The sequence below is a fragment of the Chiloscyllium plagiosum genome, unplaced genomic scaffold, assembly GCF_037043375.1.
Source record: "Chiloscyllium plagiosum isolate Xiang-an unplaced genomic scaffold, Cpla_swu_hap1 HiC_scaffold_37, whole genome shotgun sequence".
Taxonomy (NCBI): Eukaryota; Metazoa; Chordata; class Chondrichthyes; order Orectolobiformes; family Hemiscylliidae; genus Chiloscyllium; species Chiloscyllium plagiosum.
Genome location: NW_028270175.1, coordinates 34,758,833 through 34,776,755, shown reverse-complemented (window position 1 = coordinate 34,776,755; position 17,923 = coordinate 34,758,833). Strand labels below are relative to the sequence as shown.

At 40.0% G+C, this 17,923-nt stretch overlaps 1 protein-coding gene across 6 annotated transcripts; it reads left to right on the top strand.

The window, feature by feature from the left end:
• The first annotated feature begins 278 nt into the window (after positions 1-278).
• Positions 279-16,147, top strand: tardbpa (TAR DNA binding protein a). 6 transcript variants are annotated; one of them, XR_015753485.1, is made up of 8 exons: positions 282-657; positions 3,966-4,129; positions 5,119-5,259; positions 6,085-6,255; positions 8,169-8,313; positions 10,825-10,946; positions 13,452-13,723; positions 14,420-16,147. XR_015753485.1 is itself a non-coding variant. In XM_043675580.2 (6 exons), the coding sequence occupies exons 1-6, from the start codon at positions 420-422 to the stop codon at positions 10,848-10,850; spliced, it is 885 nt and encodes a 294-aa protein (XP_043531515.1). In that variant the 5' UTR covers positions 282-419; the 3' UTR covers positions 10,851-11,962. The 6 variants fall into 6 exon arrangements, 2 of the variants coding, with proteins under 2 accessions (XP_043531514.1, XP_043531515.1); XR_015753484.1 differs by having other exon boundaries at positions 279-657; positions 8,169-10,946; XR_015753486.1 differs by lacking the exon at positions 13,452-13,723.
• Positions 16,148-17,923: the final 1,776 nt, after the last annotated feature.

Below are 17,923 nucleotides of genomic sequence, written 5' to 3'. Positions count from 1 at the left end.
CCAAAAAACAAGGACTTCATTGAATGTGATGATACCGAATTAGACTGATGCATATAACCAATATGCAGAAAGGTTTTAAATTAACAATATGCACTTCGATCCCCCTAAAGTAACAAATGGAAGACACCCAGCGTGAGCATCGTGTAGTATGGACTGCCGTAGGGGGAAAGAGGGGCGCTGACGTTCCACACACCAAGTGGTGACGTTTAGAACAGTGGATGATGACGATACACACGAACGCCCTGGGAGAGCGCGTGTGGTGAGATCGTGGGCGCCATTTTGTGCGCGAGTTTTCGCTGAGGAAGGTGGCAGCTGCTGGCTCTCCGTCCGTTCGCAGGGTTTCACCGCCAGTCAGTCCCTCCTCACACAGTTTTTTTTTCTCTCTTTGTCCGTCTCAACGTCCAGCTTTCACCGTGGCGATGGCAGAGTATATCCGTGTGGCGGAGGAGGAGTCGGAGGAACCGATGGAGATCCCGAGCGAGGACGACGGCACCGTGCTCTTGTCCACGGTGACGGCGCAGTTCCCGGGCGCCTGCGGCCTGCGCTACCGTAACCCCGACAACCAGTGCATGCGCGGCGTGCGCCTGGTGGAGGGCATCCTGCACGCCCCGGACAATGGCTGGGGCAACCTGGTCTATGTGGTCAACTACCCGAAAGGTGCGGCTCTTTGTTCTGGAGGGACTGCGGGGTAGTCGGGGTGGGGGAGGGGAGTGTCGGTCGGTCGGTCGGTACGGGGTGGGGGAGGGTCAGTCGGTACGGGGTGGGGGAGGGTCAGTCGGTACGGGGTGGGGGAGGGTCGGTCGGTGGGGGGGGGGGAGGGTCGGTCGGTGCGGGGCGGTGGGGGGGGGGGAGGGTCGGTGCGGGGCGGTGGGGGGGGGAGAGGGTCGGTCGGTGCGGGGCGGTGGGGGGGGGAGAGGGTCGGTCGGTGCGGGGCGGTGGGGGGGGGAGGGTCGGTCGGTGCGGTGGGGGGGGGGAGGGTCGGTCGGTGCGGGGTAGACGGGGTGGGGGAGGGTCGGTCGGTGCGGGGTAGACGGGGTGGGGGAGGGTCGGTCGGTGCGGGGTAGACGGGGTGGGGGAGGGTCGGTCGGTGCGGGGTGGTGGGGGAGGGGAGGGTCGGTCGGCGCGGTGGGGGAGGGGAGGGTCGGTCCGCGCGGGGGGGGGAGGGGTCGGGTCGGTCCGCGCGGGGTGGTGGGGGAGGGGAGGGTCGGTCGGTGCGGGGTAGACGGGGGGGGGAGAAGGTCGGTCCGCGCGGGGGGGTGGGGGAGGGGAGGGTCCGTCCGCGCGGGGTAGACGGGGTGGGGGAGGGTCGGGTCGGTCGGCGCGGGGGGGGGGGGGCGGGGGGAGAAGGTCGGTCGGCGCGGGGTGGTGGGGGAGGGTCGGGTCGGTCCGCGCTGACCGGCGGCGGTTTACTCCCACTCCCCGGGGACGGGAGGAGGCGAGGTGCGCGGAGGCGGGAGTTAGGCCGCACTCGCTTTCTCCTTTCATTCAAAATGCACAGTTTTGCGACACCGTTGTCTCAGCCTCGTGTGCCGTTGCCCAGCCGCCATTAACTGACTCTCCCTTCCCCAAGTCCTGAGGTTCCCATGTGCACACGCTAGCGACTCTGATTCGCTTCCAGCAAGCGTAATGTCGCTTCACTGACTCCTTTATTCAGTTCTGCAAGCTCTCAGCCCACCTGTTTTGAAAACTGATTTGCTCTTAACATTTTTTTTACACCCTCCTAAGATGGTTTTATGCTCGCGATATTCAACCGCAAGTTATCCTCTGCTCACGAGTACGCCTGGTGTTGCCGTAGCCCGTCAATGGTTGGTTTAAGATATTTCAGCAGCAATTCCTATCCACAACTGATTTCTGTCTGGTTGAAAACCGTTGCATTTCTTTGGAAGAGCGGCTGCTAGTGATCAGGAGTGGTTTCTGTACAGTTTTTCCTAATGTCTAAACTGCCTTTGCAATCAGATAACGATCTTGGGGCGGGGGTGGATGGTAAATTTTACTACTAAAAATTGGGTATGATGTCCATCAAAATGCAAAAAAAATGCATAGGCTGAATATTACTAGCCTTTTGCCATCCTTTAAGCCACAGAATAGATTGCTAAAATAAAACAATGTAGTTACTGGCGATATGAAGCAAAAGATTCCTGGAGAAAGTCAGCAGGTTTGCCAACAGTTCTGAAAAAGTTCTCTTACTCTCCAGATACTACCAGACCTGAGTTTCTCTAGCAATTTCTTGTTTGAGTAGTTTTGTTAGGCCATCTGAGGCCAGTATGAGTCAATCACCATAAACAAAATTTAATTCCTCTGATGTGGAATTCTAACTCTCTAAACCAGTAAATGTCTGAATTATATTAACTGCTCATCCCTAGGTTCAAGTGATAAACTGCACTAGTGCAAATGTTATGAATGTATTGAGATGTTACTGCACTCTTGAATGACCAAAGCATACAACTGGGGTTATGAAATATCCAGTGATTATGGCACATGAGTGAAAATGTCAGTTCTGATGCTGGATGTTAGATCTGCATGTGTATGTGAAATCATACCTGGGTGTTTTGACACTTTTATAAGTGGCATTTTCTCAGCCATTCAATGATACGAGTGATCCTCAACTCCACTCTTCTGCCTTTTCCCAATAGAGTTCCTTTTCTGATTAAGATCTATATTGCTCTTAAGTAATCAGTGACCCTGCCTCCAGAGCCCTGTGAGGAAAACAATTCCACAGATTCACTACCTTTTGAGAAGAAATTCATCCTTGTCTCTGCCTCAGATCAGTGAACCTCACTCTAAGAGTGTATTCCTAAACTGTCCCACAAGAGGAAACAACCTTTCTGCATCTACCCTGTCAATGTCCATATGAATTTTGTTAAATTTAATAGTCATCTCTGTTCTAAATTCCAGTGAATACAGGCACAATCTACTCAGTCTCTCAAGACTTGATTGTTGGCAATCACTTGAGTATCATTGTCCACCCAGGAAATTCTGTGTCATTGGGCATAGCTTCTAAGGGTCCTTGCATGGTTGTCAGACCAATGTACCCCAAGTGCCATTATATTGTGCCTTTAATAAGGGGTCCAAAACTCTTCACCCTATTCTACCTGTGGTTTGACTAGTGCTTGAACGGTTTTGGCAAAATCTCCTAACTTTTATACGTACTTCCCATTGAAATGAAGGCCAACATTCCATTTATCTTCTCTATTGCTCTTGATTGTTACTTTTTGTGACTTGTGGACAAAGACTCCAAATCTGTCCCCTGTTGCATTTTTCAGTCTTTCTCCATTTAAGTAATACTTAACTCCTATTTTCCTTACTAAAATGAGAAGCATTCAGCTTCCCACATTAATTTTAACATTTTTAAGTTTTAAGAAGATTTGTAGCTCCGGTTGAGATTCTGGAAGCTAGTCCAGAAGCTCACTGAAGATGTTAGCGAGAATGGTGACGAAATGTCTGAAAACAAACCTTCTCACTAAGCAAGATACCTACATCCAGAATTTTTCCCCCTTGTTTAACCTGTTCTAAACTCTGTTGTCTTCCCATGTATGTTTATCTGCCAGCTTGGCTGTACTATATTTGCTGTTCTCATCAATATATAGTAAGTAATTGCAGCCCAGAAATGATTGCTGAGACAGTCCACTAATCACAGGTTTGCATCCTGAAATGCTCATCTCTCAACTCTGGCTTTTTGTTAGCCAGTCCTCTTTCCATGCTCAAGAACAAGAACTCAAATTACTGGAAAAGCTCAGCAGGTCTAGCAGCATCTATGAAGAAAAATCAGAGTTCAAGTTTCAAGTCTGGTGACCCTTCCTCTGAAGTCTATCTATACTAATATATTACCTTTTGATACCATAGGCTGCATTGTTAAGGATCGTAATATGCTGTACCTTATCAAACATTGAAGCACTTGATCAGTCAGATTTGCTTAGGATGCTGAGAAACAGGTAAATGATGACTCCTTTTCTCTTTGTATCTAGATAACAAAAGGAAAATGGATGAAACTGATGCATCTTCAGCTGTGAAGGTGAAGAGAGCAGTCCAGAAAACATCAGACCTCATTGTTCTTGGACTTCCCTGGAAGACAACAGAACAGGACCTGAAGGATTATTTCAGTACTTTTGGAGAAGTGATTATGGTGCAGGTTAGGTTACAATTTAATTTTTAAATTGATAGTGATGACATTGGATATGGTAATCACAAGATGGAATCCTTGAATTCTTGTTTTAATTTGGGCTCCTGAAACTGCTGTTGCAGTTAGGGGTTATAATTAATACATTTAACTTGCATAACATGAAAATTATCAGTTGGATCAAGTGCAGGCTTTATGTAAATGAACAAGGATGTGAATAATGTGAAAACATTGCTACTGTTTTTGTATTCAGTCTTTGAGGTTTACAGAGGAACCTCAATTATCTGGCATTTGATTAACTGAATTTCAGATGATCTGAACAAGATGGCAAGGTCGCAACTGTTATCCGGCATTCGATTAACCGAGTGAAATACTCACCGCTCATGTCCTTCAGATAATCAAGGTTCCTCTGTGTACAAATTCTTTGGGATGCTTGTAACTAGTGGTACAGAAAATACTTAGTGTATTTTCAAGTTTCCCATAACAGTCATAAAGGGATTGAAACAGGTACATCAGTTTTTCAAAATATTCAAATTCCAGATCAGTGTTTCTGTTCCTTGTAGTATTGCAATATATTTGCCATCATGTCAATAAAGGGATTGCTGCTTATGAAGCATTTGATGTATAGAGGTTACCATGAAGTCCTACTTTCTGAACAGTGCCTGAGATGTGGTGACCCTTGGCTCAAATCCATCACTAGTTGTCTCTATACTGAGCGAGAAGACCTACTGTCCTCTGGGACAATGGTGACTTTGTCTTTTAATTTCGTAAAATAATTGTGAAACACTTGTTTGCTGAACACAGTGTACACTGTGGTGGCTGTACATCCCAGTGATGAGAGGTTGAAATCTTGTCTTTGGTGATGAGCTATCCTGGTCCTCACTTTCAATAACCAGATTGTAGAATATGAAGTTTTTCAGTGTGTATGGAAAATGTTTTTACAGATGACATTTTGCTGTTTTATTTATGTTTGTGACTGATTTCTATCTCCTTATTCACAGGTAAAGAGGGACACGAAGACCGGGAACTCTAAAGGCTTTGGGTTTGTCAGATTCACAGAATATGAAACACAAGTGAAAGTGATGTCACAACGGCACATGATTGATGGACGATGGTGTGACTGTAAACTGCCTAATTCCAAGGTAGGACTTTTTTCACTAAAGTAACTGAATGCAGTTTTCATAAGAGGTAGGCTTAAAAAGAAAAGGAAGCAAATGACATCCATTTGAAAAGTGCTTAGTATCTAAGTGATTGTTAGGTGTGCAACCTAAATTTCGGGGAGTCCGAGAGACATTCAGCACACTCTTTGAGTCTGATTCTGCAAGATGTTGGCTGAACCAACATACACATAATCTGGTACTTCATTTGGCCTGTCTTTAGCCCAAAGAAAAGCCAAGTATTCAGCAAATTCGAAACAGTGTCCTTAAGTCCAGTCTTCTTGTTTTCTGTATATGAGCGTGCGTTCACTGATTGTTGTCCCTTTTCTCGTAATGAAGTCTCCCAAGACATTTTACAAGTTTCTTAGCAAACGATTTGACACAATGGAACACAACTTCTCGTTTTCCATCCTAATTTTATGTCAGAGATTGATTTTGAGGACCAAAGTAAAGAATGGAAAGATGGGGCAAGGACTGAGTTATGGCTGCCATTTATGGAGCAGTTTAAAATTGACATATGTAAGAGAGTAGAATGCAGAGATCTCAAAATATAATAGGGCTGGAGAAAACCGGAATACGGATTAGCTGAATGTATAGGTTTAAAAATAAGGGTGATTAACTTTAAAATATTCTTGCCAGATGTGTCTAAGTGATGAGTGCACATTGCAAGTTGCCAGTGGTAGAATGGCCTGTTCTCTGGTTGGCTGTGGAGCATACTGATGTTAGAAAGTTTCTGTGGTTAGAAATCACCAAGAAGAAAACAATCTTTGGAAATAAAGTTTAATTATTTGTGATGGTTTTTCATTGTAGCAAAATGCCGATGAGCCTTTGAGAAGCAGAAAGGTATTTGTGGGTCGCTGCACTGAAGACATGAGTGCTGATGAACTTCGTCAGTTCTTTTCCCAGTTTGGTGACGTGACCGATGTATTTATCCCAAAACCATTCCGTGCTTTTGCTTTTGTCACATTTGCTGATGACCAGGTACCTGCTCTTAGTAAATATTAAGATATAGTTTTTTTTTTGGTAAATTATCGATTGTCTTGCGGATGAGTAGCTTATGCATGTTTTTGAGGGGGGCAGGCAGGAAACTTTAAAAATCAGAAATTTGCTCATGCAGCTTCTTGGTGATCAAAGCCTGTAACCATGTTATGGCTGTTGAGCAGAATTGAACGTGAAAACCTCAGACTGAAATGCATAAGTTTTATTTATATCAGTGTGTGCCACAGCAGATGGTTTTCCTTATGGTCGTTTGGACTTGCATCATGAAGCTGTCTGTAAAAGCAAGTGATAGGCCACGCATGTGTTTAGGGATGCAGGACCATGTAAAACTATTTTGTGTGCCACCAAGCATAGTAGCACCAAAAGTAATTGGGCACTCCTGAATGAACTAAATGCTGGTCCGTGTTCCCTCTAAGCTGTACAGTTGTACGCGAACCTCTGTCTGGACACACTATCAATAAATCAATCCCCTGGAATGCTTTAATGGAATTGTGTGTTTAAGTTGCATTCCAGCAAAATAAGCTTTTGTGTTGTAATTATTTAACTTGTATGGATTTCCCATAGTTCCTGTAAGTGGTGTGAATGCAATAGAGCACATATTTGAAAGGTACCACTAAAATATCATGACATGCATGAATGACCATTTTCATAAAAAATGAACAAATTCAAATTGGCAAGTACACAGTTATAAAATATCTCAAAGGCTCATTTGACTTGATTTGTTTTGTAACCAAGCCCAAAGTACTTGTGTTCTAGTATTATGTACATTTTTATGGGGCCTATATTTTTAACATGAAACTGGGATTTAAATAGAGAAATATCCCAAAAAGGGGTTGGGACCCAGAATGGGACTACCGGCTGAGAGATTGGGCCATGAGCTTCAAAATGGCAATGGCTTCTGTAGAGATTTTGAGTTATAACCGTTGTCTCCATAGTTTCAACAGACATGTGACCCCATTTGCAGATTCATGACCTTGCCCCCTCTCTGATCTCACTTTGGAATCGTGACAATTTTTGTAAAGTGGGGTCACAGGGCAAAGGTTTGAGAAGGACTGCTGTAAAGCCACTCCAAAAATGAGTATACGTTATGTGTATTGATATTTTCAAATAAAGTGCAAAATAGCTGGCTCCCATGATCCTGGTTTAAAATTAGGAATAAACCCCTAAAGAATGCTAAAGCTGGCTTCTGGTATTCCTAAGACCGTTCCTTTTCTATCTCTCTTCTCCAGCCTTGGCCATAGATGACTTGTATTCACTCATTGCTTTCCAACAGTTCAGTCATGTTGGAAATTGATGTCAATTTCTGGATAATCTTGATCTTACTGCATTGTTAGCCAAGATAGCTTGTAACATTAAAGTGTCTCACTAGACTTCCAATAAGTACAATGGATTAAAATTTTTAGGGGATTTTCTCTTTAAGATTAACCAATTTGAGTTTCGGGAACATGTCTAGTTACTGAACAAGTTTGAGCTGTGAACAGTTAGAACAATAATGGCAGTTGTAGTAATGGAACATATTGGCTTTAGTTCTCTTTATTCCTTCACTTTTGGTATGGTAGTGTGACGAGTAACCATACATTATTTTAAGTTGCCCTGTGATTCCAGTTTGGTAAAAACAAGGACTGCAGATGCTGGAATCCAGATTCTGCATTAGAGTGGTGCTGGGCTTTTGCCCAAAATGTCGATTTTCCTGCTCCTTGGATGCTGCCTGAACTGCTGTGTTCTTCCAGCACCACTCTAATCCAGAACCTGTGATTCCAGTTTGTCTAATTTAAATTGGAACTGTTTCCTTGACATACATTCATGGAGACCGCATGGGTGTTAGGTTTTGCTCACTGTTTAGTACTTTGTTAATTTACACATGTAATTTCATTACAATTTGTTTTCTTTCACAGGTTGCACAGTCTCTCTGTGGTGAAGATCTGATCATTAAGGGGGTCAGCGTACACATTTCTAATGCAGAGCCTAAGCATTTGAATGCTAGACAACAGCTAGATAGAGGACGATACAGTGTCAACACTGGAGGCTTTGGCAATCAGGGTGGGTTTGGTAACAACAGAGGTGGTGGGGGAGGCTTAGGTGGCAGCCCAAACAGTAATATGAGTGGAGGTGGAATGAATTTTGGGGCTTTTAGCATCAACCCAGCAATGATGGCTGCAGCCCAAGCAGCCCTACAGAGCAGTTGGGGAATGATGGGAATGCTAGCCAGTCAGCAGGGCCAATCAGGTGCAGGAGGGGCAAACCCTCAACAAAATCAGGGAAACGTACCAAGGGAACAGAACCAGCCATTTGGAACCAACAATAATTCATACAGCTCAAATTCTGGTGCATTAGGGTGGGGATCGACATCCAACTCCGGTGGTCCTGGGTTTGGCTCTGGTTTTGGATCTAGCATGGAGTCCAAATCGTCAGGGTGGGGAATGTAAAATGAGTGTTAGGTGTTTAGCAAATGAGCAGATGGGAGTTTAGAATTCTAATAATGGTAAGTAAATAGTTTTTCCACGACATTTTTTTTCTTGCTACATAATTGAACATTTTTTTAAACGTGTTGTGTTTTGTGATGTCGTTCAGGATACTGACAGTAAGGTGAATTTTGAAAGCTACTGTATTGAGGAATGGAACTTGCAATTCAGTAGTGCTCTCCCTGACTCATTGCAGTATGCAAATCTTGTCTCTGGTTGAAATCTTTAATATGCTTTATAATCTGTGCACATTGTTATTCCTTCTCCCTATGTTCTGGGTTTGTTAGTAAAGTAAGTCACATTGAGTCGAACAATGTGGGTAACTTCAGATTTTTCATGACTGCATTCTGATGCTATGGCTTCAATTATAAATTGCCAGCATGTTCTTCAATTAGATGCAACTTAATTCAAATTTGTGGGAGTGTTGCTACTTTTTATCTTATAGTAAACTGCATTCTCTTAGAAAAGTAACCCTTTCACTGAGTAAACTAGGTTTTCTCTCTTCTGTGCAAGCTAAGTATCTGGAAGACCATATCTTGTTTTTTAACCAGGTTATATTGTATTTCCAAATACTGCATAATGAATAGGGAAAATATTTTGTTAATCAAATAATTGTAATAAGTCCTGACAGTATGTAAACTAGATAACCTCACAGGTACCTTGTAAATCCCATTTTGGTAATGAGTGGTTTGTTCAGATGCTGCACTGAATATAAATATTCTAAAATTGATCAGCTAAACATCATTCTTTAGTTCTAAAGGTCGTTAAAGACTAGTGTTTAGTATCTGGCACTTTCTGGCTTTTTTATCATTCTGGTCTGAAGTAATAATTCAAAACTAGCTCATTTAACTACATAATACAGTGAAGCAGAGGGTTGGGGTTAAGACATTCCATAAATTATTATTAGGAACTTGAGTTGTGACCCACTCAGATTTTTGCAACTGTTTATTGTACCTTTTTTCATTGTGGAGTTGATCTGTTCTTCACCATTGCATATTTGGCTGGAGTGGAACCTACACTACCTAAGACCCCTTTTGGTAAAAGAGATGAGTGAGTTTGCCTGTCTGCGTAACTAGTTTCTTCAGAATAGCGAGTTTCGACCCTCAAAGCTTACAAATAATGTATCTTGTCTCAGATTCCTGGTTTACCCTCCAGTTTAGATGTTGATTATTGCCTTCTAATTCACTTACCCATACTATTTTTATTCTCTACAGTGACAGTACCATTTCCAGGGATACCACTTCTTCCTGAGATGATTAGAAGGAGCATTCCAATTAGTCAAAAATATTACTCTGCTTGACCTGACTTACATTTCTTGTATCATAAACATTTAATTATCTTTCCAAAATTCATATACTATGATAGCTACTGAAAAGCATATGTTGCCTAATGACACTAACAGTAATGGTTATGTCCAAAGGCTAGTATAATATTTGTTTTAATTTTAGCATCTTTAATATATTCTTTGAGGTTTGCAGAGTCCATTATGAAATACCTAAAATGGGTTGCACGCTTTTTCTAAAGATGCAAGTGAATTGTGTGGGTAAACATGGCATTGTAAAACAGTTTTACTGTCGAGTCCAAATGGTATTCTTTCAACATTTTTGGGCCTTGTTTTAGAAAGTAATATTGATAAGATTACATATTGGTCAACAAACTGCATATGCAATTTGAAAGCAGTATGAAAAACCTGAAAATACCCTAGTTGAAGATATCTTTAGTTATTCTGTAGTGCTCATTTACTAAGCTTCTAGCATTTCAGTCTACATTGTCCTTTGCATATGAATGCAGTTGGTTAATCTCATCAGTACCTAGCAGTGCTTCCACGTGCACTTGGCTATGCTGTTTCATCCACATTCTATCCATCTTAAAATTAGTGAACTACTCCCACATTGTCAGCTATAAAGATAAAGAAGTGTGTCCATAATGTCACGAGAGGTAAATGCAGCCTGACAAGGAATTGAAAGAACTATATTGTGGTGCAAGAAACTTTTTATATAAATATAGTTTGCAAAATCTTTAAGATGGCTGGAACATATTTAATGGTGTATTGTGTAGATTTTTCAAAAAATTGAAATGTCTTTTTAAGGAAGTGGCCTGGATCGCCAAGCATGAACACCTACATACTGTATAGAAAATGCTTTCTCTAAACCATCTCTCTGCATTGCTTCAAGCTACATGGAGTTGCAGGTTCTGTTCAAAGGGACCACGGTGGGTGTTCCATTTTTGTCCTCTACTGTTCTTTTCAAGGATTCGTTTATCAGCGCTGTGAAACGAGATGATGTGCACAGAGCTGTGGTGACTTGATTTGAAGCCTGGTGTGGGATTGATGCTTATGGTGTTGCCAACGAATGAGAGGGCTAGTATGAGCGAGGAAGGAGAGAGCGCGTGCAGAAACCTGGTGGTGCATATTGAATTTTTAAACATGGCAAGATGTGGCTCTCAATCCCTTGGCATGGTGAGCGAATGCAGAGGAGAAGTGGGATACAGTACGAATGGTTTTTTTTTCTTGCGTTCACAAAGGACTGTCCGTGACTGAGGGGCAAAAGACTCTAGTGTGGTGATACTTGCTTGTAACTTGAGTAATTGGAAACTGTTGGATGTGTTCAGTGAAATGAATATATCTAGGGGTTGAAACCCAGGAACATAGGGGCTCCACAAATTACAAAAATTGGTTAAATTTACTTTGTCTTATATTTCTTAAAAATAACTAGAATGTTTGAAAATTGATTTCAGAAAAGTTATTCTAAATCCTAATTCTGTCTTATTGTAGAACAAAAACTCTAAAGTGTGCATAAGGAATTGGTAACCTATAAATTACAGGTTGATGTATAAAATTGGGCCAACTGTATTTGAGTTTAGTTTCAACCCCTGAATATTTTTTTGTATCTTCCTTTTCCTTTCCCCTTCCCTTCCTGTTATTTGTGTGTGCCGAATGGTTGGTGATGTACTTTTGTATTACTGATATGTAAGTGTGAATAAGTGATATGATGTGGAGTTATGAAGGAACAATACTTTGTGGAGTGTATTGTGGCATTGCTGCCTGCCAGAGATGACTTGGGTGAGCTCAGTGTCCATCTCGAATAAGAGTGTACGATTGTCTGCTTTCTGCGAGTTTATTACGAATGTGGGGCTTAATAAATGATTGCTTGAGTTTAGTGTGTTTTGAAGCCCTTTTTTAATATCTGACTGTAGGGAATTCTTAATAAAATCTTGACTTGACTAAACATTTTTGTCTCTGCATCCTGACATGAAATGGGAAAAGCAACAAAATAGACTTTGATCAAAATGTCTATATGAAATATGCCAAAGCTGCAAATCAATGTTCTGAACTATTTTATGCACAGATTTTACAATTCTAATGCTGAATCTGCATACAGAACAATAACCAGTCTCTTGAATGTCAATGATTATGTATTGCAGGAATTTTAATCAGTAAATTCTACTTCTACATTCTGTCAAAGGTATTCATTTAGTGGTTTCTATTGGCCTATCCACCTGAAAGTTAATGAGGAAGTCCAGTTTCTCCCTATCAGGTTTACTTTTTCATGATCTTGATACAATTTCAATGGTGCTAACAACCCTCATCTCACCTAAGTGGGCAATCTATTCTCCTCTGTCTGTACTATATCACTGTTTGGGGGCTGAAGAGCTGGGATAAATATATTCTGTGCATCACAGCTAAAACTGTTTCTGCCACTGCTTAATACCTAATTAGAATCTGCATTCCTGGGTTAACTTGTTTCCAGACTAAGAATTGATCATGTATCCTTTCTGTCAGCTTTAAGCACAATATATTTGTTCAAACACTGGATCAGATATAACTTTGTTTTGATAACATTACCATTAATCTTATTTGGTTGAGTGTCCCATGGATTTCAAGTACAACAAATGAAAGACTAGGGAGAATCTACAATAGAATTTGTAGATAGTGACAACTGCAGGTGCTGGAGATCAGAGTGGATAAAGATTTTTAACTTTGTACACCTCAGTCCAACACCAGCAGCTCCAAATCAAAGCTTGATCTGCTGTGCTTTTTCCAGCTCCACTCTTTATCCATTCCTATCAATAGAATGACATGGAGAAATACAGCGCAGAAAGTGTTAGGTGAATTTAGCTGAAGCTAGGGCCTGAAGATGGATTTTGTTGAGAATAATGAGCTTTTGGGTTACTTGAAATTGGAATACTGTTTTCTGTATTGGTCCTCCAAATTCTAGAGTCTGTGGGGTTAATGCAGTGATTAGTGTCCTTAGGATATTTAAATAAAACTGACAGGAATGATCAGTATTGCTATTCCACTACTGTCAGTGACTCAGTTATAAAGTTAATAAGAGGAAGTGGTCAAATTAGCTGACTTAACATTGATGTAGGCATAACACCAGATGACATAACCTGCCAGTACTGTCAATAATCTTAATGCAGCCATTTGAGCCCATTCGTAGTGGAAGACTAATAGCAGCTACGCAGACTAGCAAAATGCAGGAGAAGTAATTGAAGGAAAAAAATTACTAAAATCAATTAACTTAATTTAGATATTTATGCATTGCAGTCATGCACATATGTATGTTTCTGATATTCTGACAATGACAAGATATTAAGTTAGTATTCCTTTAAAATTAAGTGCCAAAAAAACTCTAATTCTGTAAGTGAAGCATTTACTAATGTAAACGTTATCTAAAGTATTTTGGAAGCTTTCTATTGATCATTTGTTTGCAGGAATCTATTTATTGTCCAAATAAATTGACATTCCAAAACCAAAGAAATCCCGAATACATAGGATGAGATGTCTGTTCTGCTTCCACCCTGGCACTAATTAAAGGACAGTGGTGTCCTGGCCAAATCGACCCTCAGTCTACACCTTTGAGATTAACTGACCGCTTAAGTCTTCTAAATATGGGATTTTGCACAAAATGACTGTATGCAGCGACTTTGAAAGAATTAATTTCCTGTGGTATTTGGTACATCAAGGAAGTGAAAGAAACTTGTACGTAAGTGATTTTGTTACAAGATACTCTACATGGTGGGGAATGTTGAAAGTTGTCTCTGTCCAGCTTTGTGCATGTTTTGGTGATTGTATATGCCTAGAACAAAATACTATTATAAATGTGAAGCTTTTCAATTTAAGAATTGTCATTTGTAAAATAATTCAGATATCGCAATGCCTCTTACCACTGTGCTCAAAATAACTTGAGTACTGAGATGTAATGTCTGTCACTGGCATTTTAAAACAAAGTGAGGCAATTTAAAATACCAGTGAACAATCTAGGAGTAATCTACAAAACATTCTTCCTTTTCATGGTTGTTGAAGTACAGGAGGGTGCTCAGAACCCAAGAAATCTATACTCTTGTCAAAATCTGCCTGACCACAATTCTCAAACCCACCCGTCCCATTCCAATGTTGTAAAAAGCATACTGTCTCTTACACAGAAGTTGTTGTTCTTCACTACATTACATGTATTAGTTGTCGAAAGGGCACCACCATCAGTTTATTTTACCTGTTATACACTTGGCAATGTAATTCCTAGTATACGTATAAGCATTTTAAGGAAGCTTTGGCAGGTTTTATAACAAAATATTCCACCCTAATAGCCTTACACTGTTTGTTTATTTAAAATTAGAGTTAAATGCCTCTCCTTGATGTCCTTCATGAATAATTGCATTTTCTAAAATGATTTTAACTGCAGGTAAACAGTGTTCCCACAACAACTGCACCATTTGAAATGGGCATCTACAATATGCAGCAGAAAAGGATTGAATACGACTCTGCCAGCAAAAACTTTATATTGGAAATTGCCAGGGAATTTCTTCCTTCTGTAAATCTACCAAAGATGCTTTGATCCTTTCACTCTACTGCAAAGGAATGTAAAAATAAATGTCTGTCATGGTTCTGTTTATTTACCACCTTTTTTGAGATTGATAATTTGCTATCTGCTATAATGTTTCCTCTAGGACGAAGAGGATAGTGGACTTTTCATCGACTGCTGTCTTTGCAGCTTTGTGATTGTCCAGTTATGGGCTCTCCCTACCCTGGCCCCAGTGAGATTTGAAAATCTAAGAAAGAAGTGGTCTCTTCAGTCTATGGCTAACAACGTAGAAAACTTGCTAAGTGTGTACTAGTTTCTAGTGGTGCTTCAAATAACCCCCCTCAAATCAAACCTGTACATTTGGACATCATTCCCCCAAAAATATGAAAGTCTTGTGAAAACATGATAATTGGGCAGAATGATTTCACTTACCAAATTTTACAGTGGCTTATTTATATTTTAGTGGTTCAGCACATCAGAAATGCTGTTTAATCAAACAGCTATTTAGAATGGATAATGTCACAGGAGGCTTCATGCGAAATTATGTCTGAAGACACAACTTGTGGGCCAAACCTGGCTCTGGTTATTTGAGGTAAGGTTCTTCGGGCTTATGCTACCTATTAGGTATTCAAGATAAATATTCTATCACCTCTCCAGTATGGATATTTGCATGTGTGGTGCATGTTTAAACTTTATAAATCAGTTTTGCAGTTTTACAGTTTACAAACCTACAATTCTAGTAATTATTTGCACATTTGTTTTTGACAGTCAAGCTACACATTATATTGTGACTGTTGCCTCCATGCTGACTTATCATTTGTCTAGCTTTAGGTTTTGTGACAAGAATGCCTTTTCTAATTTTTGGTCGCAAATGCATGTATGAAGCTGTTGTATGTTTTAAGTCTTTTTGTCATTTCTAAGCTTCAGTGTTCTTTCAAGTATTAGATTGTTGTCAACTAATTCAGTTACCACCCTAATACCATTAGATCCATGAAGACTTTGCTTCCCCTAATTCAGAAGTGACTTGCATTTTTATGGTTTTGGGCAAAACTGAAGTCACTTGTCTTGTCCAATCCGTTTGGTAGAACAGTTATATATCTGGCTTATTTGACCACTTAACTTTTTTTTTTAAAAGTCACTTCCATAATGTATGTAGAGGAGAGTGTTAATCTCTGTTTTGGAATTTCATTCTGAATGAGTAATTTCTAAATTGTGCATTGCATGTGTTTGCACCATATATACCTTCAAACATTCCTTTGCCTGGAGAAAGTGAAACCAGTATTGGAAAATTCACTGACTACGTTGAGTTTCAGAACACCCATTCACAATTTGCAGATCTGCGCAAAGTTAATGTCGTCCAATGAAAGAGGTTAAGTGGAGCCAAGGGCTGCTCTTTCTAACCAAAGAATTAGTTAACCAGAGAGACGCCTTTAGAAGTGTCTGGAGATAAGCTTTCCGTTGAATTGGAAATAGAATATTCATGTTCACTTTTTAGTTGAGGAAATACAATACATATTTAATGTTTTTAAGCATTATTTTCTTCATAACTGGGGAGCTGTTAACCACTTATTGCTGCACTAATCTCAATAAAGAGTTAATTAAAAAGTTGTACGGTGAAAGCCTTTTATTTTGTCATTGGCTCACCCTTCAAATATTCTTCCCGAACATTTAGTGGGTTTGTTGTATGTTAGAGAAAACTAAATTAATCTGCACACACGTGGAAAGCGACCTGATATCACACTCTGCTGTGTCACTTATTTACTTATCACTTACTTGCCTTGTAGTCTTGACTCTTACTTACCCTACTATTGTATGATGTGTTTAAATTTGCGCTCACCTTCCCAAGGTGTGAGCAATCAACTTCACTTCATCTTTTCTATCATTGATATTGTCATGTGATTTCTTAGTATGGATATGTCTGGAATTGACTCTTCCTTGAGCATTGTTTATAAAGTAAATCAAAAATTATTTCACTATTTTGTACTTTCTAATGTTTTAGGTTGGTGAGCTGCCATGGAAAATTCAGTTCTTGCCATTGCATAAACAAAACATATTGTCTCGAGTATGACAGCAAGTGTCAGAGTTCCTATTCAAAATACTACTTGTATCCTGTTTTAATGAGAGAGAGAGGTTCCAGATTTAGCTATCACCATAACTTGTTCAAATGCCTATCTTTATTCATTGAAAATGTCAGCTCACCAACTAAGGGGATAATTCAGCCAATATCCACTTCTTGTTCTCGAAATAGTCACTGCATAATATTTATGGCTGAAAACGTAGGCACATTACTAATATAAAAATAGGTTATGGTCTGAAGCAGAATTCTTTAAACTAATTGGTGTATTCCACCGATTCTATGCTCACATTTTAATTCTTGGCAATATTGAAATTAAATGGTACAGTATTCCTTCTGTATATTTGAGAGTTTGACCAGCAATCTGCTATCAAACCTATGCTTTTTTCGTAGAGGGGTTATTCAATCTCATATCCATTTTGGCTGTCTGCAAGAACTCGTTTAGTCTCATTCTGCAATCTTCACTGTGACCCTACTGTCCTGAACAGTTACTTCCAGATGCCAGTTACTAATGCAGTTAGAAGTTTTCTTTCCTCAGGTAGCCTGTGACAAAAGAAACTAATCGCGTTGATTACCTGTCAGTGGAGCTGTTTGTTTACTTATTGTTCATGTTGATTTTGAACATCTCCACAAAATGTCTGCTTGCCCGAAAACTAATTTCTCTGATGTCTTCATGAATGCTATGAAGTCTATTGTCCTGAATTGGACACTTCCAGTTGAGGCCAAAAGTGTTACATAAAGGTTTTCAGCACAATCTGGGCATGCACCTCCTGGACAGATGGGATTTTATCCAGTACATTCTGATCCAAACAGAGAATTTTGCTTTTAGTTAATTTATTTCAGTGTAAAATTAATTGACATTTGGCAGCTCCTTAAAGAAAATGCCCTATGAGTTTTAGTTGGAAGAAAGTGAACAATGTCCATTTGTATTCTGACCACTAGCAAGCTCATAGTTCATAATGTTTTGAAATTGTCTCAACTCCAACTTTGGAACTGTTTTGTGTAAGAATAAAGTTTAAAAAGTGAAATCCCATGTATTGATCAATAACAGAATTCACTATTTGCTATTACCGTCACTAAATTTGCCTGGGAGTGGCACTTGCCCTTATGTAAACTGGTAAACATTGTTAGAATATGCTTCAAACACTTCTTGGAAGTACAAAAAAAGAGCTTGATTAGAATTAAATGCAGTACTTCATTTGAGAGCATGAAATTAATAAATTCTTTAGCTTTTTGTTGCAGATTGTCTCTAAACTATTTCATAGTAAGAATATGAACAAAATTTGCCCATTCAAGTTCATTGCCATTCA